Below are 24,823 nucleotides of genomic sequence, written 5' to 3'. Positions count from 1 at the left end.
CTCCTTAGGCCTAGGGACAATAGTAATGCTGGCCAGTGTGCACAGCCACCACAGTCAGGTTTTAAGAATATGTAAAAAGGAAAAAAATAAGACAGGAAGGAAAGATGTGACGGGAAAACAAACAAACCAAAAAAAGAAAGAAACTAATCTTTGAAATTCTGAGCTAGTAGGGACAAGAGGTTATCTTTACTTGTGATCAAGCCTTTCTTTTCTCATTTACTCACAAAAGAATGATGAAAAATGCACTCTCTTACACTTTTGAAAGTTAACATATCTAAAGTTTTGATATCTAAATTTCATCATAAGTTTAAATTGATACTGTGCCAGTATTAAGATATTAGCTATTGTCTCTCAGCTCCACATCCACCCTTCTGTATTCCACTTTGTAATAGCAGGGACTGGGAATTTGCAAACCACATTTCTACCTTGCCAGCTTTCATTTATGGTGCTTTGTGAATATTGATATCTAAGAACAAACTTTTATATCACTCTTTTAAATGCATCCAATATAATGATTTGAGATCTAACATTAACCATTATAGAAAATATATAAACTTGTCTTTAACAGTTGGAAATTATACATTGTTCCTTCTACATTTAAAAATTATATTTCCATTCCACTTTTCTCACACAGTTTTATCCTAATGTAACATATTTTTATTTTTGAAAGTTTTTTATTGATCATGCTATCATATTTCTCAAAAATTAATATTGAATATACCTTTTTAAACCTTTCTGTGACTATAAGACTTTACACGTTAAAAGTTTTATTTTGACGTGTCATTGTTATTATTAATTCACAACTGATAAAAATATATGTATTATAAATTTTTATATAATTATTACAAAAAAACTTTTATTAGAAACATTTTTCTTAGTAAGATGGATGAAAAGTGAATTACAGAGCTTGAGTTAATGGAGACTTTAACAAAACCATTAATTTTTTATTTGTGCAAAATTATGGGGCACATGAACTTTTTTTTATGTATATAATCCATAGTGATCAAGTCAGGGTATTTAGGGTGTCCATCACTCATGTACAATATATTTTTTAAGTATAGTCATTCTTTTCTGCTATCAAATATGGAATTAATTCCTTCTATCTTCCTGTATGTTTGTATCCCTTAACCCACTTCTCTTCATCCTCCCCATTCCCCACACTTACCCTTCCAAGTCTCTGCTACCTGTCTTTCCACTCTCTGCCTCCATGTGTTCAAATTTTTAGCTCCCATATATACGTGAGAACATGTGATACTTGTTTTTTTTGTGCCTGGCTTATTTCACTTAAGATAATGACTTCCAGTTCCAACCATGTTGCTGCAAATGACATGATTTCATTTTTTATATGCTGAATAATATTCTATTGTGTATATATACCACATCTTCTTTATCCATTCATCCTTTGTTTGATACTTAGGTTGATTCCATATCTTTGCTATTGTGAATAGTGCTACAATAAACATGTGAGTGCAACTATCTCTTTGATATATTATTTTCCTTTGGGTAAATATCCAGTAATGGGATTGCTGGATCTAATGGTAATTGTATCTTTAGCAAAGCTGTTATTTTGAATTATCCCTTTGAATTTGTCTGTCAGAGGTTTTCATACTTCAAGGCAATGTGCAAGAGTATGACTCTTACAAAGTGGGGAATGCATGACAGTGAAAGGAGATATGGGAAAGGAGATTGCCCAAAGCACATCTGCTAAAGTCAGATTGACTTTAGGAGAAAATACATATAAAAGTCAAGGAGTTGAAATTTGATTTTTTAAAAATTATGCATCTGTGCATCTTGGAAATTCTTCATATATTCAAAGGGGTATGCTTATCTCAGGCTGAAGATGACTGATAAAAGACCAATAGATCTTAAACCTGTATTATCAGAACTATTTGGAATTTTTATACAATGGATTTGGCATAGGACTAGGAGTCTTAAAAAATTCCCTAGGTTGAAAATCATTGATTTAGTCTAATTTATCCCTTTAAAAAACTGGTTAAGAAAAACCTGACTGACTCACAGTCATGTAAGAGTGAACAACATGGGAAAATTTAAAAAGAAATGGATTTAGAATTGGCAGGTGTTGGATTCAAGTCTTACCTCCATCACTTTCTAACTGTAAGTTATTTAACCTATTAGCCAGTCTCTTTGTGTATAAAATGAAAAAGCAGAATATTTGTATACATTTTTCTTAATCATAGTTGTGTAAATTAAATTAGACAACGGACATGAAAGTGCTTTGTACATTATAAAGTAATTAAAAAAAAAACTATTCTACTGCCTAATTTGGAACAGAGCTGAAAATATCCAGTTTCATAAGGAAGAGAAAAGAAAGGTAAATAAAAGGAAGGCCCATAATGATGGAAGTATCTGGAGTATCTGGTTGCAACTGTGGCTGCCCACAATGATGCAGAATTCTGGGTTACAGTCTCCAAATTTCTGAAGAGAGAGTGAACCCATATACTCCCAATGCCCTCTATACCTCATAGTTATAAGACTTTAATAGACTAATGGTTCTCAGTATGTTTTTTTTTCTCCCAGACAGAAAAGCTTTAGTATTTAATCCACCTTCTCTGTCTTCTTTCTTACATCCTATAATCCTTCCACTAATTCAACACAGACTGCATTTATTCGATCAGGAGGTAATTGTTTCTTTAACATTAAAGTTACAGCTACCTCTATCTTTGCTTAGTCATCAAGATACTTCCAATGTGATCCTTGTGTGAGCCCCAGCAGAGCCTCTGCAATCCAGGACCACTCCTAGGATCTTGGGCTCTGTCATGGCCTTCCTGTGTCTGAGGCCTAAACTGTACCAGAGTCAGGGCCAGTTTATAGATTCCAAATCTGATTGCTCTTATTAGAGAAAATACATGGATTCTGAAAAGTTATAATTACATGCTGATAGCAGATTCCATCTTCTAACTGCATTACATTTTTGAATTTTGTAGTGCTCAAGACTTATAATGGTTCCTCTGTTGACCTGGTAGGTTAGGGATTTGAAGTTTAAAGTTTGATTATAAGTCTGACAGTGTAGAGAGCATGAACAAAAAAGAAGAAATGTATAGGAGAAAGACTAGAGAAAATTACCTGAAGAGATTAATTATTTAGATATTTATTATTCAATTAAATTATGGAAAGATAATTTAATTACTAATTTAATGAAGATTTGTCAATTATAAAATTTAAAAAGATGTAACCAAGTGAAAAGGAGAAAGAAAAGTAGCAGAGGAAAGTTGAAAAGGAGAAAAAGGAAATATAAACGGAAGAAAAAAAGAAGATGGAAAAGAAAGCTATTGGGCAAACCCTTTACATTATTTGGTTTCATAAAATGACCTATGACCACTGACTTACATGTAAGTGAATATCCTTACTCTGGTGGGCCAGAACTGGTGTGGCCATATGCCTTGGAAAAATAGGGAGTAAAGCTGACCTCCGGGGTCTCTGCTGCTGCAGAACCATTTCCACAGAATGAATGGCCCAGCCAATGAGACCTCAGGAAGCTTCTCATCATAGAGATCCCAGAAACTGGGAGCCCAGACTATCTTCTTAAATGTCTTTATGGAGGCAAAGGGGATAGTCAGTCTTAAAATAGGCAGCCCTGCTGGGTGCGGTGGCTCACGCCTGTAATCCCAATGCTTTGGGAGGCAGAGGTGGGCAGATCACGAGGTCAGCAGTTCGAGACCAGCCTGGCCAACATGGTGAAACCCTGTCTCTACTAAAATTACAAAAATTAGCCAGGCATGCTGGCGGGTGCCTGTAATTCCCAGCTACTTGGGAGGCTGAGGCAGAAGAATTGCTTGAACCTGGGAGGCAGAGGTAGCAGTGAGCTGAGACCACGCCATTGCACTCCAGCCTGGGCGACAGAGCGAGACTCCGTCTCAAAAAAACAAAACAAAACAACAACAACAACAACAACAAAATGCAGCCCCAGGTAAGACAATGGGACTTCAACAACCGAAGTCAAAATTCCAGGAAAAGAATTCATGGGGATGGACGAGTCCTTGAGAGTGATTTAGTCCCCTCATCCCATCAACCTAGCTGTCCACCCCAGTATAGAGAAGATACATGGGAACACCTTAAATGAACTGGATTTTGTACAGAAATGTCATACTTTATATAGCTTTAAATGACTCCAGTAATACTTTATAAAGCTAAGGCACTTATTTTAGGAACTACAAACTAGCATAATTAAGCAATGACCTTACTTTCTTTGATCTATGAACCAAGATTCTCTTCAGAACTTATGAACTTGATGAAGACCAGTTTCAAAGACGAGGTAACTAGCTCCCATGAATTATAAACACTGCACACTCAAGCAGCTGCTATACTGCAAAGAGCCCAGGGAAACTGTTCCCTTAATAACTAATCTAACTAAAAGTAAATGTGGCCTTTTTGAAATGATTTGCTTTAGGCCAAGAATTGTACCTCACAAGAGCTAATTAATGCTTTTAGTTTAAGGTTAAATATTATTTATTTAAAAATCATAGTGAATATATTCAGTTGCCTTTGACATGGTTTTCAATTCGGAAGCCCCAAAAGAATAGAGAGAGGCACTTTGGCCAAGGCTACTCTAGAACCCAACAGGATTTCTGAAACAAAACCAAAATGCACAGTAGGAAATTAGATATTGATTATCTCACCCAAGTCTTGACCGTGGGCTCTTTTATTTCCTTGTACATACAGGAGAGAAAAGCCTTCATAGACCTGAAGTGTTCCCTGCGGGCATTGTGGTGCATCCGTTGACTGGCTGTGGCGTGTAATAAGAAATCCATGTGCAATAGAGGAGGTTCCAGGGGGACCTGGGGGACCTTGCAATCCATCTGGCCCGGGGGGACCATCCAAACCACGGGTACCTATTTCCACGAAATAATCAGTGTACAAGATTAAGTAAGCTCTGATCCACTCTTATGGGTATTGACAAAACATTATGACCTCATTTGACTAGTTAATTTATTTGATATTTATAGAGTGTCTATAAAGGCATTGTCATATATCATAGGCTAGGAGACAAATAAAATATGCTTATTTGGAGAGTCTGTATGTTATTTAGTCTCTCGTTGTACTAAAAGAATCTGAACCCCATGGTCAATTTTCAGCCTGCTGTTTTGTTAATCAATGAGAAAGGAAGGGTGTGGTTGCCATCAATCTGCCAGCTTCATTGCTGAAAAATATTTTCCTTTGAATCTGTCTGGGGGAATTATTCTCAGGCATACCTTTTTGTGTAGAGAAAAGGCAGGGCATTCTAAAGAAGTATTTTCAAAATGCCCATTTTCAATCCACCACTGGCTTCCCTTCCTGATTTAGCCTCTTGGTTTGAGTTCATTTAATAATTTTCTGTATATACAGGCTTTTGGACAGTGTGTGTATAAATTTTCATTTTAGGGAAACTTCACAGAAACACTTGTGATGAAGATGACACTAACTTATTTCCCTAGAAACATAGCATTAATGAAATGTCAGGGCACTGACTCTAGGAAGGCTATAGGAATTACCACTCTGCTGTGTTGCCACTGATATTTGAAATACAAACTCTTTATGTTTATTTATTAGTCATATTTATATAATCTAGAGTTGTTAACATATATAATGTATGGTCCTCTATTTCTATTTTAGAAAGCTTAACATTAATGTATTTTTTATTTCAAGTTGACTCAAATTCTTTTTGGAAGTAGGATGAGTACAGATTGAAAATCTAATAGATAGATACCACACTCAATATTATCAGGAGCACCTATTAATGCTCCTAATATCAATTTATCATCTCAACATGAAACTTCACCATGACTCTTAAAGGTCTATGGCAATCACTTAAACTGTTCATTTATATTTGCTGCTCTTTATGAAAGAAATTACAGCCTACTGCGATATTTTCAAATGTGGAAATATTCACAATAGTTTCAAGATGGTCAAGGGATTTAAATCAACATATTGAAAATTTGCTGAACAAGTAAGTACAGTGAGTGCCTGGAAAATTCAACTGAGTTTTCCACTGCTCTAAACACAAATAAAAGCAATCTTGTATGCTTCTCTTATAGTGACAAATCTCCTTATTATGTGCTTTCCTATTTTCCTCAGGTCCACATTCACCAGTCAGCTATGCTAACATCAAGAGAAGATCTCACAGCTCTAAGTGGAGGCCCTATGTCCAGAGGTCCCCCAGACTCAAAGACTTTCCCTCCACCAACAGCATGTTTTACTTGTCTTACCTGGCTGTCCTGGCAGACCTGGGTCTCCTTTGCGCCCTCCTGCACCATCAAAGCCAGGGAGTCCATTGCGTCCAGGATCTCCTGGAGGGCCAGTTGGACCTACAGGAAAAGAAATGAGGCATTCAAATATGAGTAGAATATTTTCTCATCTGGACAGATCTAGGAGACATAAGGTTCTGGAGACACTGAATTCACAATTTGGTTTTGTCTTAAATCCAGAAAAAAGAAGAGATAACTCAAGTCCAGGACCAAAGAAGCCAACAAGGATTTAGCTTTAGTTTTAAATATTCCATTTGCTTCTGGGATGCTTTTAATGGAGTTGTGTTCTCTTTGCCTTCAGACTCAGACAAGAATGTAAGTCCCAACTTTTGTTTTCTATTCCACCATAAATTACTGCCAGGTATACTTTGTTTTTGATAAGACTGTCACTTGATCACTTAATAAGAGCAAAAGACTGAAGTTAGTTCTAGCTTTCTTTTATAATGATTAATGAAAGTTGGCTATAAGCATAGAGTCAAATGGCCAGCTAGACACCAGTTAGTTTAAAAGACAAGGGGCTTCACAGTGGGAAACTGATAGCCCACCAAATCAGCCTTCAATCTTTCTGCTGGATGATGTACAGAAAGCACCAGATCTTAAATGCATTTTCATTTCATTATAATTTTTTTTAACATTAACTAGTTGTTCAAACTGGAACAGCCAGAGGGGCTAACAGTAACCTGACATAGTCTAAAAGAAATTCAACCATAAGAAATTAACACTTTCAAGAAAAAAGAAAATGGAACTTGTGGTGGTCTGGTATTCTACTAGTTGCTTAGACACCTATTGTCAGAGACAACCTCTGACATATAAAAGGAGAACTAGGGATATGTTCTCCAATGAATAAGCCTTAAAAGAATGATCTGCATAGGAGTGGTGAGAGAGGGCATCCTTGTCTTGTGCCGTTTTCAAAAGGAATGCTTCCAGCTTTTGCCCATTCAGTATGATACTAGCTGTGGGTTTGTCATAAATAGCTCTTATTATTTTGAGATATGTTCCATCAATACTTACGTTATTGAGAGTTTTTAGCATGAAGGGCTGTTGAATTTTGTCAAAGGCCTTTTCTGCATCTATTGAGATAATCATGTGTTTTTTGTCATTGGTTATGTTCATGTGATGGGTTATGTCTATTAATTTGCGTATGTTGAACCAGCTTTGCATCCCAGCAATGAAGCCGACTTAATCGTGGTGGATAAGCTTTTTGATGTGCTGCTGGATTTGGTTTGCCAGTATTTCCCTGAGGATTTCGCATTGATGTTCATCAGGGACATTGGACTGAAATTTTCTTTTTTTGTTATGTCTCTGCCAGGTTTTGGTATCAGGATGACGCTGGCCTCATAAAATTAGTTAGGGAGGAGTCCCTCTTTTTCTATCATTTGGAATAGTTTCAGAAGGAATGGTACCAGCTCTACTTTGTACCTCTGGCAGAATTTGGTTGTGAAGCCGTCTCGTCCTGGACTTTTTTTGGGTGGTAGGCTATTAATTACTGCCTCAATTTCAGAACTTTTTATTGGCCTATTCAAGGATTCGGCTTCTTCCTGGTTTAGTCTTGCGAGGGGTATGTGTCCAGGAATTTATCCATTTCTTCTAGATTTTCTAGTTTATTTGGGTAGAGGTGTTTACAGTATTCTCTGATGGTAGTTTGTATTTCTGTGGGATCAGTGGTGCTATCCCCTTTATCATTTTTTATTGTGTCTACTTGATTCTTCTCTCTTTTTCTTTATTAGTCTTGCTATCAATTTTGTTGATCTTTTCAAAAAACCAGCTCCTGGATTCATTGATTTTTTGAAGGGTTTTTCGTGTCTCTATCTCCTTCACTTCTGCTCTGATCTTAGTTATTTCTTGCCTTCTGCTAGTTTTTGAATTTGTTTGTTCTTGGTTCTCTAGTTCTTTTAATTTTGATATAAGGGTATTGATTTTAGATCTTTCCCGCTTTCTCCTGTGGGCATTTAGTGCTATAAGTTTCCCTCTAAACACTGCTTTAGCTGTGTCCCAGAGATTCTGGTACATTGTGTCTTTGTTCTCATTGGTTTCAAAGAACTTATTTACTTCTGCCTTAATTTCGTTATTTACCCAGTAGTCATTCAGGAGCATGTGGGACAGTTTCCATGTAGTTGTGCGGTTTTGAGTGAGTTTCTTAATCCTGAGTTCACTCCTATTCAACATAGTATTGGAATTTCTGGCCAGGGCAATCAGGCAAGATGAAGAAATAATGGGTATTCAATTAGGAAAAGAGTAAGCCAAGTTGTCTCTGTTTGCAGATGACATGATTCTATATTTAGAAAACCTCATTGTCTCAGCCCAAAATCTCCTTAAGCTGATAAGCGACTTCAGCAAAGTCTCAGGATACAAAATCAATGTGCAAAAATCACAAGCATTCCTATACACCAATAATAGACAAACAGAGGGCCAAATCATGAGTGAACTCCCATTCACAATTGCTACAAAGAGAATAAAATACCTAGGAATATAATTTACAAGGGATGTGAAGGACCTCTTCAGGGAGAACCACAAACCACTGCTCAAGGAAGTAAGAGAGGGCACAAACAAATGGAAAAATATTCCATGCTCACGGATAGGAAGAATCAATATCATGAAAATGGCCATACTGCCCAAAGTAATTTATAGATTCAATGCTATCCCCATCAAGCTACTATTGACTTTCTTTACAGAATTAGAAAAAAACTACTTTAAATTTCATATGGAATTAAAAAAAGAACCCATATAAACAAGACAATCATAAGCAAAAAGAATAACGCTGGAGGCATCACGCTACCTGACTTCAAACTATACTACAAGGCTACAGTAACCAAAACAGCATGGTACTGGTGCCAAAACAGATGTATAGACCAATGGAACAGAACAGAGGCCTCAGAAATAATGCCACCCATCTACAACCATCTGATATTTGGCAAACCTGACAAAAACAAGCAATGGGGAAAGGATTTCATATTCAAATGGTGTTGGAAAACTGGCTAGCCATACATGGAAAACTGAAACTGGACCCCTTTCTTACACCTTATACAAAAATTAACTCAAGATAAATTAAAGACTTAAATATAAGACCTAAAACCATAAAAATCCTAGAAGAAAACCTAGGCAATGCCATTCAGGACATAGGCATGGACAAATACTTCATGACTAAAACACCAAAAGCAATGGCAACAAAAGCCAAAATTGACAAATGGGATCTAATTAAACTAAGGAGCTTCTGCACAGCAAAAGAAACTATCATCAGTTTGAACACGCAACCTACAGGATGGGAGAAAATTTTGGCAATCTGTCCATCTGACAAAGGGCTAATATCCAGAATCTACAAGGAACTTAAACAAATTTACAAGAAAAAAACAGCCACAACCCCATCAAAAAGTGGACAAAGGATATGAACAGACACTTCTCAAAAGAAGACATTTATGAGTCCAACAAACGTATGAAAAAAGCTCATCATCTCTGGTCACTAGAGAAATGCAAATCAAAACCACAGTGAGATACTAGCTCACACCAGTTAGAATGGTGATCATTAAAAAGTCAGGAAACAACAGATGCTGGAGAGGATGTGGAGAAATAGGAATGCTTTTCCACTGTTTGTGGGAGTGTAAATTAGTTCGACCATTGTGGAAGACAGTGTGGCGATTTCTCAAGGATCTAGAACTAGAAATACCATTTGACCCAGCAATCCCATTTTGGTATATACCCAAAGGATTATAAATTATTCTACTATAAAGACACATGCCCACGTATGTTTATTGCAGCACTGTTCACAATAGCAAAGACTTGGAACCAATCCAAATGCCTATTAATGATAGGCTGGATAAAGAAAATGTGGCACATATACACCATGGAATACTATGCAGCCATGAAAAATGATGAGTTCATGTCCTTTGCAGGGACAAAACCATCATTCTCAGCAAACTAATACAGGAACAGAAAACCAAACACCACATGTTTTCACTCATAAGTGGGAGTTGAACAATGAGAACACATGGACACAGGGAGGGGCCCATCACACACCAGGGCCTGTCAGGGGGTAGGGGGCTAGAGGAGAGATAGCATTAGGAGAAATACCTAACGTAGATGATGGGTTGATAGGTGCAGCTAACCACCATGGCACATGTATACCTATGTAACAAACCTGTACATTCTGCACATGTATCCCAGAAATTAAAAGTATAATAATGATAATAAAGATGATTTGCATTGGTACCTGGTAAACCTTGAGGTCCTTGGAGTCCTGGTAGACCTTTTAACCCAGGCTGGCCAGGGATTCCTGGAGGACCAGAATCTCCTTTGATTATGATACTCTGTCCTGAAGGACCAGGTAATCCAGGAGGACCTATGAGACAAAACACACAAATCTGAAGGGAAAGAGAAAGGTTACAAGAAATGGAAGCCAAAGTGACCTAAGTTCAGGACAAAAATTGGTGTGAGAGAAACCAGTTTTTGAATTGCTGCCATATCTAACAGAAATCTGTTTAGGAAAACTAAAAATTGAAAAATAATTTTCAATTGAAAAATAAGTTCTTACGGTCAGTGTAAAAATTAGGCATATCATCTCTATTTTCAAACCTTGAATATTACTCAGTTACTACAAAGTCTCATCCATCTGTGTTCAAATCTGTGAACACTGGTGTCAGGGGAAGACAATTTTATTCCCTTACACATCCATTCCGACTCCAACATCATTTGCAGTTTTTGCTTGCTGTGCTTGTCAAGGGACTCTTTGATCTAGTAGGGAAATTTAGCAGATTCCTTATTTCTCAATTTATAAGAAACCTCTATAAGCCTCTTAGAAAAAAGAACTATTTTAATATCGAAAATATTATAAAAAATTCATATGTGACTTGCTCTTGTGATCTGTTCAATTGAATTTGGGGAAGTTAGTATAGAAGCTAATGTCAAGGAAGCATTTTTGTTGATCCTGCATCTATCTTAACTTTAAAAGGTCTGCTATCAATATTATGTTAATAAAATAGAGAATTTAAGAGATTAGTAAATAAAGGCAGAGTCTTGTTTATTTTCTCTCAGTTGTTGGGGACTTAGCCTCCGACGGTCTGGCTGAAAGACAGAATGAAAACTTTCAAATTCTTTAAAGCATCTAAGTATCAGGTATAACTATCTTCAGGAATAAGTCTTACCTGGAGGACCAATAAGTCCCGGTTCCCCCTCAGGGCCAGCTGATCCAGGTACTCCACTGGGTCCTTTCATGCCTGCACAGAAGGTACACACAGTTGCATGGCAAAGCAACAGGGCTACAACCTTTACCCAGTCAAATCAGAAAATGGCTATCTTGTCCCAGAGGAGTTTAATATAAAGGGAAACCACAAAAATCCCTTCAAATACCTGGGAATCCTGGAACACCAGGGAGACCAGGATCTCCTTTCATTCCATTGAGACCTGGCCGGCCAGGATTACCCTGAATAAATAAAATCATTAATGTTACAAAAAAATTGCAGCGAGGGGAGGAAGGGGAGTCAGGGCATAAGAATTGCATAGTGGCATATAGCACTGTTTCTAGAGTCAAACTTCCAAGACTGTAATCTCAATTTTGCCTTATATTAGCTTGTGTGAATTGAGTTGATTATTTAACCTCCTTGATTCATGGTCTTCTCAGCTCAAATTTGGAGAAAATAACAGTATTTACTTCATAGGGTTGTGGTGAGAATTAAATGAGACAGTTCGTATTGTTAAAATATACCCCTGGCTGACAGACAAAATGAACTTCCCATGGCTAACTGAGGTGCGCAAAGTTAAAACACAAACAACTGGCCGTGGCTGGGTAAGGGAAATGTCACATACCTTGTGTTCTTGGAAAGATGTTGTAAAAGTGTCACAGGATCTCCCTTTCTACAATAGAGTCAAACCACTGCGAAGATAAACTGTGGCTTGAACACACCCCCTGCCCATTGGCCATTTGAAAGAAACATCTGGCAGACTTCTGGCTTTGGTTTTGGAAATCACCTGATCAGGGCTCAAGTATTTCAATCAATCAGAACTGACAAGTCTGAATCCTTCATTTGCATAAATGGACCTGGTTGAGAACATGGGTGAGAACTTTCCCTACTTAAGCCAAATCCTCCCTTTGTTCTTCAGAGATCACACTTTCGCTTGTACTGAAAGTTGTGCCTTCCCAATCCGCAGATTACTTTTTACAGAAAATAAAGCTCTTCCTTTTTCTCCTGTAGATCTCATTGTCTTTTGCTGACAATATTAAGTGCTTAGAAGACTGGTGTGTGGTGTGTACTTAATGAAAGGTAACTATTATTTTATTCTTTCTTTTTTCTTTCTTTTCTATAGAGATAGGATCTCACTATGATGTCCAGGCTGGCCTCAAACTCCTAGGCTCAAACAATCAATCATCCCCCCTCAGCCACCCAACTACAGGAAGAATATAGAATAGCAAGATCATATAGGAGGCTATTGCTCTACTTCAAGTGCAGGACAACGAAGCTTATATTAGTAAGAATGAAAGAGGGACAAGCCTGGAGCATCTTATTATGGAATAATATTAAAAAGTGCTAAAAAAAATAGTTGGAGGGAAGTACATATCAGAAAAACATCAAATCCAGCTTGAAGGGGATTCCAAATCTGGAACAATGAGAGCATTGAAATAAGTAATGATAGTTTAGAAATTGTAAATTAGTGGAAAACATGGGAAAAATGAGTCCAAAATGATAAGAAATGCATAAGTAAACCAGAGAGAAGGGAGGGCTCTTGCTTACAGTAGGACTGACTAGTATATGTGGAGGTAGTGCTAGAGTTGAAACAACATCATTTTGCCACTATCTCACTAGAGATTGGTTGAGGCAAAATCATTAATAGATGTTAAATCTAAGGGAAATTTTTGATGAGTATTGGTATATTTGCACTATCTTAATGTGCCTTCCTACAGTTTTATTAGTTGCAAGGAAAAACCTAATGATACAGTGGAGAAACTGAGCAACAACTTGACTGGATGATCAAAACTAAAATCACAAATGAGAGGCAGATAGACATCATGGACCTCCTTATCGGTTAGCCTGAGAAGGACACAGAATCACTCATGTAGTATCCCAGCTGGGGATGCATAACCTGAATCTAATTATGAATAAACATCAGACAAAAAAGGAATATTCTATTTAAAAATGGAGGTGGCGGTACAATTTTTTTTAAAATATCGAGGTCACGAAAAAAAGAAAATAGACTTAGGAACTGTTTCAGATTAAAGAAGGCTAAAGAGATATGACAATTACATGCAAAACATGACTTGGCCTGGATCCTGTACTGGAAGAAGAAATGCTAAGAACATCATTAGGTCATTGGACCCAACTGGAATATGAAAGATAGAAATTAATGTATATCTATGTTAAATTTTCTGAAGTTAATAAGTGTACTGTGGTTATACAATTAAAAAAAATTTAGAGACAAGGTCTTGCTATGTTGTCCAGGCTTGTCTCAAATTCCTGGCCTCAAGCAACCCTCCTGCCCCAGCCTCTCAAGTTGCTGGGATTACAGGCTGCAGCTAAGACATTTGGTAAGAATTTTATAAAATATAAACAATCCCATAGCTTTTTATTGTCATCTTATAATAACACATGAGAATCTTAAGAAATCTGCATTAAAAAATTTAGTGGTAAAGGGGTATAGCAGGTGAAACTTACTCTTAATCGTTTCTGGAAATATGTGTATTTATAGGGAGTGAGTAGAGAATGAGTAAACAGAAGTAAATTTTTAAGTCTAGGTAACTGGAAGAATAGTGATGGCATGAGGAAAAAGATTAGATTTTGAAAAGCTTTAAGGACCACTACTTTAAATACTTTTTTTCTGCCATAAAGCAGTCTTCAGAATTAAAAGACAGTCCAGATTGTGTTGACTGCCAAACCCACCAGCAGTCATCTTGACCGAATGGAGGCAGTTTTGAGAACCCATAAAGAGGAATGTGACTCTCTGCTCTGGGTCACTCAAACCAACATAGAAAGCACATGAGTGGATATGTTATTATTCTCTTTTTATAGGTGAAGACAGAAACCCAGTGTCTGTTTTCCTCATAGATACAAAGCAGAAGTGTGCAGGGGAGCTGACATTTGAGCCTAACTTTATCTAATTTCAAAGCCTAAAAGATTCCTCTATTTACCACAATTACTTCTCTATGGGTGGATTCATCTATATGCAATGCTCTAATATGCATGTCTCCTTTGCATAAATTTGCTTTCACTGAAATGAAGGCTACTCAAATCCAAATATGCATACCAAAGACTCCAGGTGAAGTATCTTTTCAGGAACTCTGACTATAATACAGCAAAGTCCCTTTAGGAGACTATAGGAAACTTGCCTTCTACTGTCTTTTTAATTCGCCAGTGAGCCACACATAGAACCTTGTCTAGTGAGTGTTAATTAAAATGATGCAGCTTAGAATTCACATTTTGAATACAAACACCCACATTCTTCTCTCATCAGATATCTACTCCCATTTCCTACCTGGAGTCCTGGTGGTCCTTGATCTCCTTTCAAACCAGGCAAGCCAGGTAGCCCAGGTTGGCCTGGATTTCCCTTCTCTCCTTTAATAGCTCCATTTCCAGGGAGACCCGGAGAACCTTCTGGACCTGGTAGACCTTAATAATCCACAGCAAATGATGACATTTCAGTATAGTGTAAGAGTAGCATAAAAGTCAGGCTTTTAAAATATCAGTCATCTTCCTATTAGTTTGCAGAATAAAACCCAGACAACATTAAAATATCTAGACCTATGCTGATTCCCTTTCTAATATAAATTGGACTGGATTCTTTTTGTTATGAATACTGATTTGCAGACTCTTTTAGTTTACATTTTATTATATATTAAATTCAATAAAATAACATCTAAAGAAAAAGACTCATGGCTTAACAATGTGTGGCTCTGTAATCCTTAACAAAGAGTTTGACTTAAAGTTAAATCAAACAGAAACTGTAGGGCATTTTCTCAAATTGGAGCATGCATCAGAATCAACTAGAGGGCTTGTTAAAACAGATTCCTGGGCCCACCCCAAGAGTTTTGGATTCAGTAAGACTGAGGAGACTGGTCTGAAGGTAGTGAGTTATCTCAATTGATTGTTCAGTTATAGATTGAACACCTTGTTCAACTCTTTCCTCCCTTCTCGTTACTACACTTGACCAGTCTTAAGAATAAATAATTTAGAAAAAAGAGACTTAGGAGAGGCCCAATAATTTGCATTCTAACAAGTGCTTTGTGGAAGCTAAAGCTGCTAGTTCCAGGACCACACTTTAAGCATCACTGCTGTAGGGCAATCAGAAATTCAAGCCATGTCTCATTGTGATTAAAATCAAATTGCTTTATTTGTAAGTAGTTACATTTATTCAGCTTTTATTACTATGCAATACAGATAGTAATTTAAGCAAACTAATTTCATTTTAGTGATACGCTTGATACATAGGAATTTTTTTAAATCTTAGAAATTTATTGAATCAATAAAGTACTTTAAAATTCATTTTTAAAATGTTTTCATATTCTTTACATTTTAAATATTTTTCAAGAAACATAAAGAATTCTGTATGTATCTTGTGAATAAACAAAATAATTTAAAACAGGATTTTGCTTAGCATTTTTACTTATGCTGTGTTTTTTATTTCTTTTTCTGAATAAAGGTATCAGGTCCATTAAGAACCAGGGAGATCTTATCATTGGCCAAGTCTTTTGTCACCAGGTGGCAAATAGGTGTTACTTGCTTGCAGAGTGTTCAGCGGCTGAGGCTGAGACTAAGTAATCCTGCCTTAAGAAAATAATTACAAAACCCTAAATAATGAACAGCCAATAGTTAGCATTTACACCTTCTCTCCTCTGGTCATTTCAGATTTTATTGATTTCAACAAAAAATGAAGATATGTAGGGATTATTTTTTGAGGAACTATAATAGGCACTTGTTATGAATTTAGAATAGAGTTCATTCTTATGGACAAAGGGTTGTCTTTTTAATCTAAAATAAAATTCAGACTTTAGTTCCCTTTCCAATACTCTTAAGATTCAGAATCAATGGCAAAATACTAACAAGGCAGAATGGCACCGTGATTAAGAACACTGGACTTTGGAGCTAGAATGCTGGGTTACAAATACAGCTCCATTAGTTATTAGCTGTTTGACTTCAGTAGGATTATTAATCTCCTTGGCTTCAATTTCTTCTTCTATAAAATGGAATTAAGAATAGCACCTACTTTAGCAGGTTGTTCCAAGGATTAAATGAGATACCACGTAAAAATTACTTAGCACAGTGCCTCATATATAGTAGAAGCTATGGAAGGACTTTTTAAAATTATTATTATTTTCTTTATTAGTAAAATTGAAGATAAAAACATATCTTAAAATATGAGCATCTTTTTAATCTTTCAGGTATTTCTATGTAATTTCATAATATAACATGACTCTATCTGGCATATGAGAAAGAGGAAGGAGATTTACAATAGTACAACAATTGTTTTACATTTAAGCAATTTAACTCATATAGTCACCCTAGCCTGGCAACCAGTCAACACAGAAATTCCCTTCTCAATCATAACGAAAAGGTTTAGTACATTGTACATTTGAATAAAAAAAAACAGAAATTCAGTGTTCTAAGCAAACTTGTCAATTTAATGCACAATGTATGATTTGCACTAGAAATTAAGTAGCAAATCAGCAAATTATGAAAAATAAATAAACTGTGAATCAACCTGATAACAATAACAAAGTAAGATGGGAAAAAAAGAAACCTTTTATGACCCTCTACTCCATTTTAAAAGTTATCAGAACACTGTATCATCTGAAATAACCTAAGGCACTGCACTTTTGGAAATTAAAAAAAAAAAGGGAAACTTGCATGTTAATTCAGACCTGATGTTTAGAGTCCTTCAAATTATGAGTTATTAATTACATAAAGAACATATAAGTTTTATTTTTAACAGTATTCAATAGTATATCTCTGCCATCACGAAAATAGCCATAAATACACAGATCAGGGCAATCTGAGAAAACAAAATTTTGAGAAAATAAAATCAATATTCAGAGATTACAAATAGGTCGTATGCTTGCCTAAATATTTTAATGCAGTCTTGAAGGTAAAAATAAGTGTATTTCCGTTTAAAATTCAACATGTCTTTATGTATTGATTACTTATAACAAACAATTGCAAACACAAAGACCCTAACGTCATTTGAAACTTAATTATAATCAAGTCACATTACCTTCATCAAAATGTTAAAACCCCAGCTTGAGGATAACAGCACTCTTCAATGACTTCTGAATTATAGCAAAAAATTGCATTTCTCTTATCACACACACAAAGCATTAAAAAAAAAAAAAAAAAAAGAATTGACCAGTGAAGAGTCTAACCTTGAAAACCTGGGAAGATCAGAGTTCACCAAAGCCCAAAGATCGATGTTAGCAGTATCAGACATCACACAGTACAAAATAAGATTATGAGTTAGAAGTGGTTCACATTATAGTACAAGTTAAAACAATAATGTTCTTTGCCAGCATTTCTTATACTTACAGCATAAACAGTATGCAAACAGAACCATACAGAAGTATAGAGAGCCAAACTTTTTCAAATAGAGCTTATTCTAAAGGATAAGCTGTTGGTCTTCATTAATCCAGAAAATAGAAAACTCTACTGAAGACATCATGTTAACACTGCTACTGTGGCTTTCCAAAAATTAGCTTTTCAAAACATTAAAGTTGGCTAGAGAGTACCATTTCACCAACAGCCTTCAAATTCCTTTAGCAAAGGGGTATTTTTGGATTGATGTTGAAGTTTACCTTGGCTTGTGTTATCTTTTAATAAAAACACCAGGTGCCAATTTCTTGATATGCTCAGACTACTTCAAGAAGATACAGTTGACTTTGAAGGCCTCATTGGCAATAAATATAAAGATGATGGGTGACGGAATAGAAAAATCAAATCATGAATATACCATGGCCATTACCAACTGTACTTTTGTTTGTATTTGAAAAGCATTTCATGAAGCCACATTCTGATTTTTTTCATAATTCACCAGGAGGCTTTCCTATTACTATTTATTGAATTATTATTATTATTATTATTTGGACAGAGTCTCACTCTGTCGCCCAGGCTGGAGTGCAATGGTGTGATCTCAGCTCACTGCAACCTCCACCTTCTGGGTTCTAGAGATTCTCCTGGCTCAGCCTCCCGAGCAGCTGTGATTACAGGCACCCAGCACCACACCCAGCTAATTTTCGTATTTTTAGTAGAAACGGGGTCTTACCATGTTGGCCAGGCTGGTCTTGAATTCCTGACCTCAGGTGATCCACCCACCTCGGCCTCCCAAAGTGCTGGGATTACAGGCGTGAGCCACCATGCCTGGCCTATTATTATTATTATTATATTATTATTATAGTACTTGCAATAAGTTACTTAAGGAGAAAAAGCCAATATATATTTGTACACCACTGAACACAAAAATAAAGATTCAACTTTTTCAAGATATGAAGACTATCAGTGAAAGGGTACTTGAAAATGTTTTGGCATGCAATATCCCACCCCAAACCACAGAAAATATCATATTTACTCTATTATTATTCAATGCACATATTAAGACAGGCTATTCACTATTAAAAGAAGGATCATTAAATAAAAAGATTAAAAGCCTACAAATAGAGCACCCTTGGTTAGTGTTAATTGACTATAAACACAATTTTCTTTTCTTACAAGTCTTGCTATGATTTATAAGCACCAAATGTTAGCGGAGAGAATAAATTGTGCTAGAGCAATGAATCCTAGGAGTTAGAAGACCTAGGATCTATTTTTGACTCTGCTACTTAATAACTATAGGACTTTGGGCAATTCAATCTTTCTGAGTATGGTTTTTTACCCGTATAATGGGAATAGTGGTATCTGCCCTAGCCTCCCTCATAGGAATATTTTAAAGATCAAATTCAAGTTTTAAAATACTGGCCTAATGTCTGCCATGTGCAAGGTGCTACAGGAAACACAAAGATGAGCAAGACTCAAACTCTGCCCTTAAGACGCTTACAATAAAAGTACATTATATGATGTAAATTGTGGCATGTCATATAAATAGAAAACATTATCATTATCTCCTAATAAAACTTTCAAAGCATTTGATACTTTGAAATTCAGAAAGCTAAATATTGGCTTCTGTTTGTTTAAATTGTTTCTAAATCACAGACAGCAAATTAACTCAATACTTAGAGCAGAGTCTGGCCACAAAATTAGTTAAATAAATTAGAATTCCCACCTAAGACAATTCAGGGTTTGAGTAAAGACATTTTATATGTGTGTTTGATATAGAGGGACCAATAACAAGAACTCTCAGAAAAATATTTCATTGAAATATGACATTTCAGCCTGAGTAATTAGCAAGGAAAACTGTGGATCATATCATAGCAAAACTTCTAAGACACTATTTTAAAAGGTAACATTTTAATGAGCTATATGCCAAGTCAATTTTTTTTGTATGAGGCTCACAATCCATTATTTTTCAACTATGTACCAAAGTTAAACTGAAAAAGGAAACAAAACAAAAACCTAAAATATTGTCCATAAGTAGTAATTACTAAAGGTATACTGATGAATTGACTGGTATATCTTAAATTCAGTTTCCACTTAAGGTTGTAGTCTTGCAAAGAAGAAAACATCACAGAGACCAAGTTCCAACAACTATGCAATTTAGAGTACATTTGGTAAATAAGAAATTGTTAAATTTCTTTTAAAGGAATGTGGCTACTTTTCTTTTTCTTCTTTGAATATATTATAGTAACTCAGGAGATAGAAATCTCCTAGCTAACAGTAGAGTTTAGCAGTAATCAAAGCGGCAAAATTCTATGTAGGTCAGATAAGGTGGGACTCAACATTACTTCAAAGTAACCCCTTAGTCTTTGCTTTATCTTAGTGATAGTTAAATAGTATGCACTGTCTTACTCTTTTCGTTGACATCATTTAAGAAGAACACAAGAAGCAATCTGGTTGATGGAGGTGTTGACGGAGCTTTTGAGGTAACAGAAAACAAGAAAGTGGATGCAGCCAACAGTCTGCTCCCTGTAGAATAGACACCTAATTGATCACTTGGGAGCCTTAAGTCAGAGTCCCAGTTATGCCAGCAACTAACAGTATTACCTTGAGCAAGTTTCTTAACCTCTTTGGGCCTCAATTTTTTCATATGTGACAAAGACTCCTTGACCAAACTTTAGACAGGCTCCTCTGAGCCCTCTCAATTAGGCCTCATCCTTGGGCCTACTTTTTGGCCTTCTAAATCCATTTACATCAATAATCCTGCTAAGTCAGTTTAGAGAGAGTCCCTTCACCCCTGATATCTGATCAAGTTCCTCAGCTCCCGCCTTTGATGTCTAAATCCTTGGCCTGTTTCTAGCAAAAATCCTGTTGGGCCAGTTTAACAGGAACCCACCCCTCTTTACCCTTGATGTCTCCTCTTAGTAATTTTCCATTACTGGCCCTCTCACTCTGCTCCTTGGCTATAAATAATCACTTTTCTTTGTTGTATTTGAAGTTGAGCTCAGTCTCTCTCCTACTGCAATAATTTCTACTCTACTGCAATCGTCCTGAATAAAATCTGTCTTGTGGATAATTTCTCCTCGACATAGGTAAAACTTAGGTCCCTTCTAGATCTGACATTCTATGGTTCTATGAAATAATGAGTTTGCAGTGGAGTAAGAAACTAGAGAATCAATTCAGGTAGAAACAAATGGCTTCCTAAAAACAATCTTGAAAAATTATGTTTTTTTAATTTTCTAAGACGAAAAAATGTCCTGCCATTCTCAACAGCCAGATATCATGGGGTATACTATTATCTCTTTTAATTCTTTCTTAAAAATTTGAAAAGGACTATTTATTTTGAATAACAATAAATACATTCAAATATTTGTGGCTCTTTTTACTGCTAATTAGGTAAACAAACATCTTTCACTAAGAATCAGCAATTTTCCATTGGGTAGCTCTTGCTAATTTTCTTTGGTGTGTACTGTTTACATATGTATAATGAAAATAAGATTAAGAACCTTGTAATCTGTGCTGGTTGCATTGATTTTTTTTTCTCTGTGCCTATTAGTCTCGCCCAGGCTGGAGTGCAGTGGTGCGATATCAGCTCACTGCAACCTCCACCTCCCAGGTTCAAGCAGTTCTCCTTTCTCAGCCTCCCTAGTAGCTGGAACTACAGGAGCACACCAACACGCCTGGATAATTTTTATATTTTTAGTAGAGATGGGGTTTCACTATATTGGTCAGGTGAGTCTTGAACTCCTGATCTCAGGTGATCCACCCGCCTTGGCCTCCCAAAGTGCTGGGATTACAGGCACGAGCCATGGTGCTCGGCCCTATTAGTCCATTTTTAACAGCAGTAGAATTGAGAACTTTGTGACAACCCAAAATGTGAAGGTGGGATAGTTTGAAAACCTGCAAAAGATATGGCAAGTTAAGAATTACATATTTTCAGGATCTGATAATACATATTATTGTTTAAAAAAAGAATGTCCTTTTGAAGGATAGTTCAATTTGTTTGCATTAACAGATATAAATTAAACATAAGAAACAGACTCCAAAGAAAGGTAAAATATATAAGGCTGTTTTCGGTACTACAGATTTTCAACTGATAATGACACAAATATATGAATTTTTAAATGTTAAATTAGTTTTCCTAGTTAGGTAATTTTGGGTCTTTCCAATAGACAGAAACACTGGGTTCTACAAGTTCCTAAAAACTTAAAGAGATAAGCCACTATGTAAGAATTGAATTGGCACATACGCTCTTAAAATACATTCAAACACTTGAAAACATTAGGTACAGGTATATAAGTTTCAAACTTCATGCAGTTACTACTTTGGAGTTAAGGAGCTAACCTGTAGGACCTGGATAGGGATCAAAGTTCACCAAGGCCCAATGTCATCATTAACAAAAAGGAAAAATATCAAAACTGTTAGAAATATCAAGAAACTAAAAAGCATTACACTAAATACTTTCAAGTTAAAATTTATTTCAATAAAAGAATACTCTGAAAGTTCATATCCATGCATCTGTATATAAACCAAATTATCACCACTTAGTGACAAAACTAAAATGAAAACAGCACACTGTGGCGTATTTTTAAAGGCCAAAAGTCATTGCTATCATAATCATTACTATGAGCTCAGACTAAGAACAATCAATTCTAAGAGCAATGGGGTTTACAGCTCAGTTTTAATTTATAGTTTATGAAATAAATTGAGAAGTCACAAACACTCATCAGGTGTCCATTCTTCTAACTACTTCTGTTATTATTTCTTTAAAAATGTAATTTTTAGGACATCTTTGTGACTAATGGCTTCATACCGACAAATTTCAAAGTAACGTTCAACAGTGAGCTCACTACTCATTCATTACTAGTAAGAATGAATAACCACAGTGATGATTAAAATATAAAAAAGATAATAGTTTGGTTTATTTGAATTACTGCATGCAAAACCAAGCAAGATACTTGCTTCAGTTCTTTACATTACATGCAAGAGAGTTAACATGGCTGAGGAGATTTTCACTGGTTTTCTTCAGTAGTATACAAACATAAAACCTTAAACAATACTTTCCATCAGATTATGTCAGATCAGATAAAATTTGGTTTTGAAAATGATCCTATGAACACAGTATGTGATCCCATTTAATTCATGTGCTTAGAACATCGTATTAAAATGAATTCCAATCACTTTAGATTTTACTGTAATATAAATAACATTTTTCATTTTGAAATGCACTTATATAATGTCAGAGACTTTCAAAGAATAAAAGGACATTTACTTCCAAGTTTTCGGTGACCGGAAATATAAAATTTGAATATCAAGTCTCAAAATCTGTTCATAACCTATCACCAGTGACTAGGCTCAGCGACATTAATCAAAGATGAAAACAAGCATTTCCAAAATTAGTAAAATGAAATGACATAGCACAGATACAAAATGAAAAGGTGAACACTGGATGCAAAACTGAGACTACAAGAGCAGTGAACACAAGACAAATGAGGTATAGACATGAGGTTGGTATGAAGAGATCACTAGTCAATTTGATCATGCTGTGATGTTGAAGATAAATTTGATTGCCTAGTTCCTATGGAAGATAATTTTTTCAATTGTGCCTGGTGAGATTTGCTGATCATATGACAGAACCAAAGCAATACTTCTGGTATGGACCACAAGCATCTATTGGGTGATCACTAGAATGATTTCTGTGATGACATGCTGAGAAGCTCACATTTAAAAATGCAGACGGCATTTTGCTGACAGGTTAACAGTATAGTTTTACCTTTTAGCAACAAGACTAATAAAACTACCATTTCCTTTATTCCTCCAAATTGTTTTACTTCTTCTATATAAATGATAAAATGCATTACTAAAGCAAATTATTAGAACCATGGAAATAGATAGAGTTAGCTATGAACCAAGCTATTTACTTGTAAGAAGTTATTATATCACAAATTTTAAAGTCTTTTTTTTAACATCCTACAATGCACCGGAAAAATTCTAAAGTCTTAAAGACTGAATAACCAGCCAGCAAAATGAAATACATGGACTAATAAATAGACCATTCTCCTACCACTCACGGACATACCTGGTCTCCCAGGAGGACCTTGGGGCCCAGGGTTGCCTTTAGGTCCTTCCAGAGCTGGACCCGGAGAACCAGGAGGGCCCGGGGGACCCTGCACACCAGGGAAACCGTGAAAGCCTGGTTCGCCCTTTGGACCTGGAAGGCCAGGATTTCCTGGAATCCCAGGTAATCCTCCATCACCCTTTTGGCCTATGAAAGTAAAGTATAATTAGAAGATAAATAATACTGAGTTACAGGCTTGCCTATAAGGTTAGCTATTCACACACATTAGGGCAATTAATGGAATTCACAAGAGTCATTTCCATCTCCTACCAAATCCCATATCTACCCAGAAAACCATCCTTCCTATTAAACATATGCATTTGTTAGTAGAAGTATTTATTAGAGTATATATAGAAATGTAGAAATAATAATAGCTTTCATTCTAAAAGGTATCCTTTGTGTTAAGACAGAGCAATGACACATCACCAACAGCTGTGAGGAAAAAAAGTATAAAGTATCTTCAAAAATAGTTTCAAGATGGCTGGAGGAAATTTCTAAAAGAAATATTTTGAGTCTAATTTTGAGACTAATGAAAGATATGGCTCTTCAATGGTTGTTATGTGTCCCCGAAGACCATTCTACCCAATATTTATAATCACCGTCTAGCAAAATTGTTCTCAACATTTTTTCTCTACCTCTGACACTTTTAAGAGCAGTATAACAGTGACACATTAAAGTAATAATTTCCATGTTGGTATCATGGGAAGGATATCTATCTGACTTTTCAGGAGATATGTGTATGGTTTGAGAAAAGTCTCCATAAAATGGCCAGTCGTCATTTCAGAACATAAACATACATGTCTGTATGTATATTCAGTCCTTCTACTATTTGGTGCTTACAGTAAGAGTAAGCACAAAAGAGGGAGGGTAGATGTGTGTGTGCACACACACATCTACCCAAATATGCAAAACATATATTAAGACTGAAATTTCCAGAAACATTTTTATTATTGGCATATATTCCTACAGAC

At 35.9% G+C, this 24,823-nt stretch overlaps 1 protein-coding gene across 7 annotated transcripts in view; it reads right to left on the bottom strand.

Annotated features, from left to right (window-relative positions):
- COL4A5 (collagen type IV alpha 5 chain) overlaps positions 1–24,823 on the bottom strand; it is a 255,393-nt gene that overhangs the window by 5,198 nt on the left and 225,372 nt on the right. For 4 of the 7 annotated variants that reach the window (XM_054544953.2, XM_054544950.2, XM_054544951.2 and 1 more), the window contains 7 exons: positions 23,814–23,999; positions 14,697–14,830; positions 11,583–11,655; positions 11,378–11,449; positions 10,447–10,575; positions 6,204–6,302; positions 4,638–4,850 (listed from right to left, as the gene is read on the bottom strand). In XM_054544953.2, the coding sequence (XP_054400928.1) occupies positions 4,638–4,850; positions 6,204–6,302; positions 10,447–10,575; positions 11,378–11,449; positions 11,583–11,655; positions 14,697–14,830; positions 23,814–23,999 (906 nt within the window). Of the gene's footprint in view, positions 1–4,637; positions 4,851–6,203; positions 6,303–10,446; positions 10,576–11,377; positions 11,450–11,582; positions 11,656–14,696; positions 14,831–17,100; positions 17,211–17,429; positions 17,513–17,577; positions 22,088–23,813; positions 24,000–24,823 lie in introns of those variants that run through there. The other 3 variants (XR_008518135.1, XR_008518134.2, XM_054544954.2) reach the window with 3 other exon arrangements.

The sequence above is a fragment of the Pongo abelii genome, chromosome X, assembly GCF_028885655.2.
Source record: "Pongo abelii isolate AG06213 chromosome X, NHGRI_mPonAbe1-v2.0_pri, whole genome shotgun sequence".
Lineage (NCBI taxonomy): Eukaryota > Metazoa > Chordata > Mammalia > Primates > Hominidae > Pongo > Pongo abelii.
Note: the sequence above shows the minus strand (reverse complement) of the source record. Positions and strands in the feature narration are given on the sequence as shown.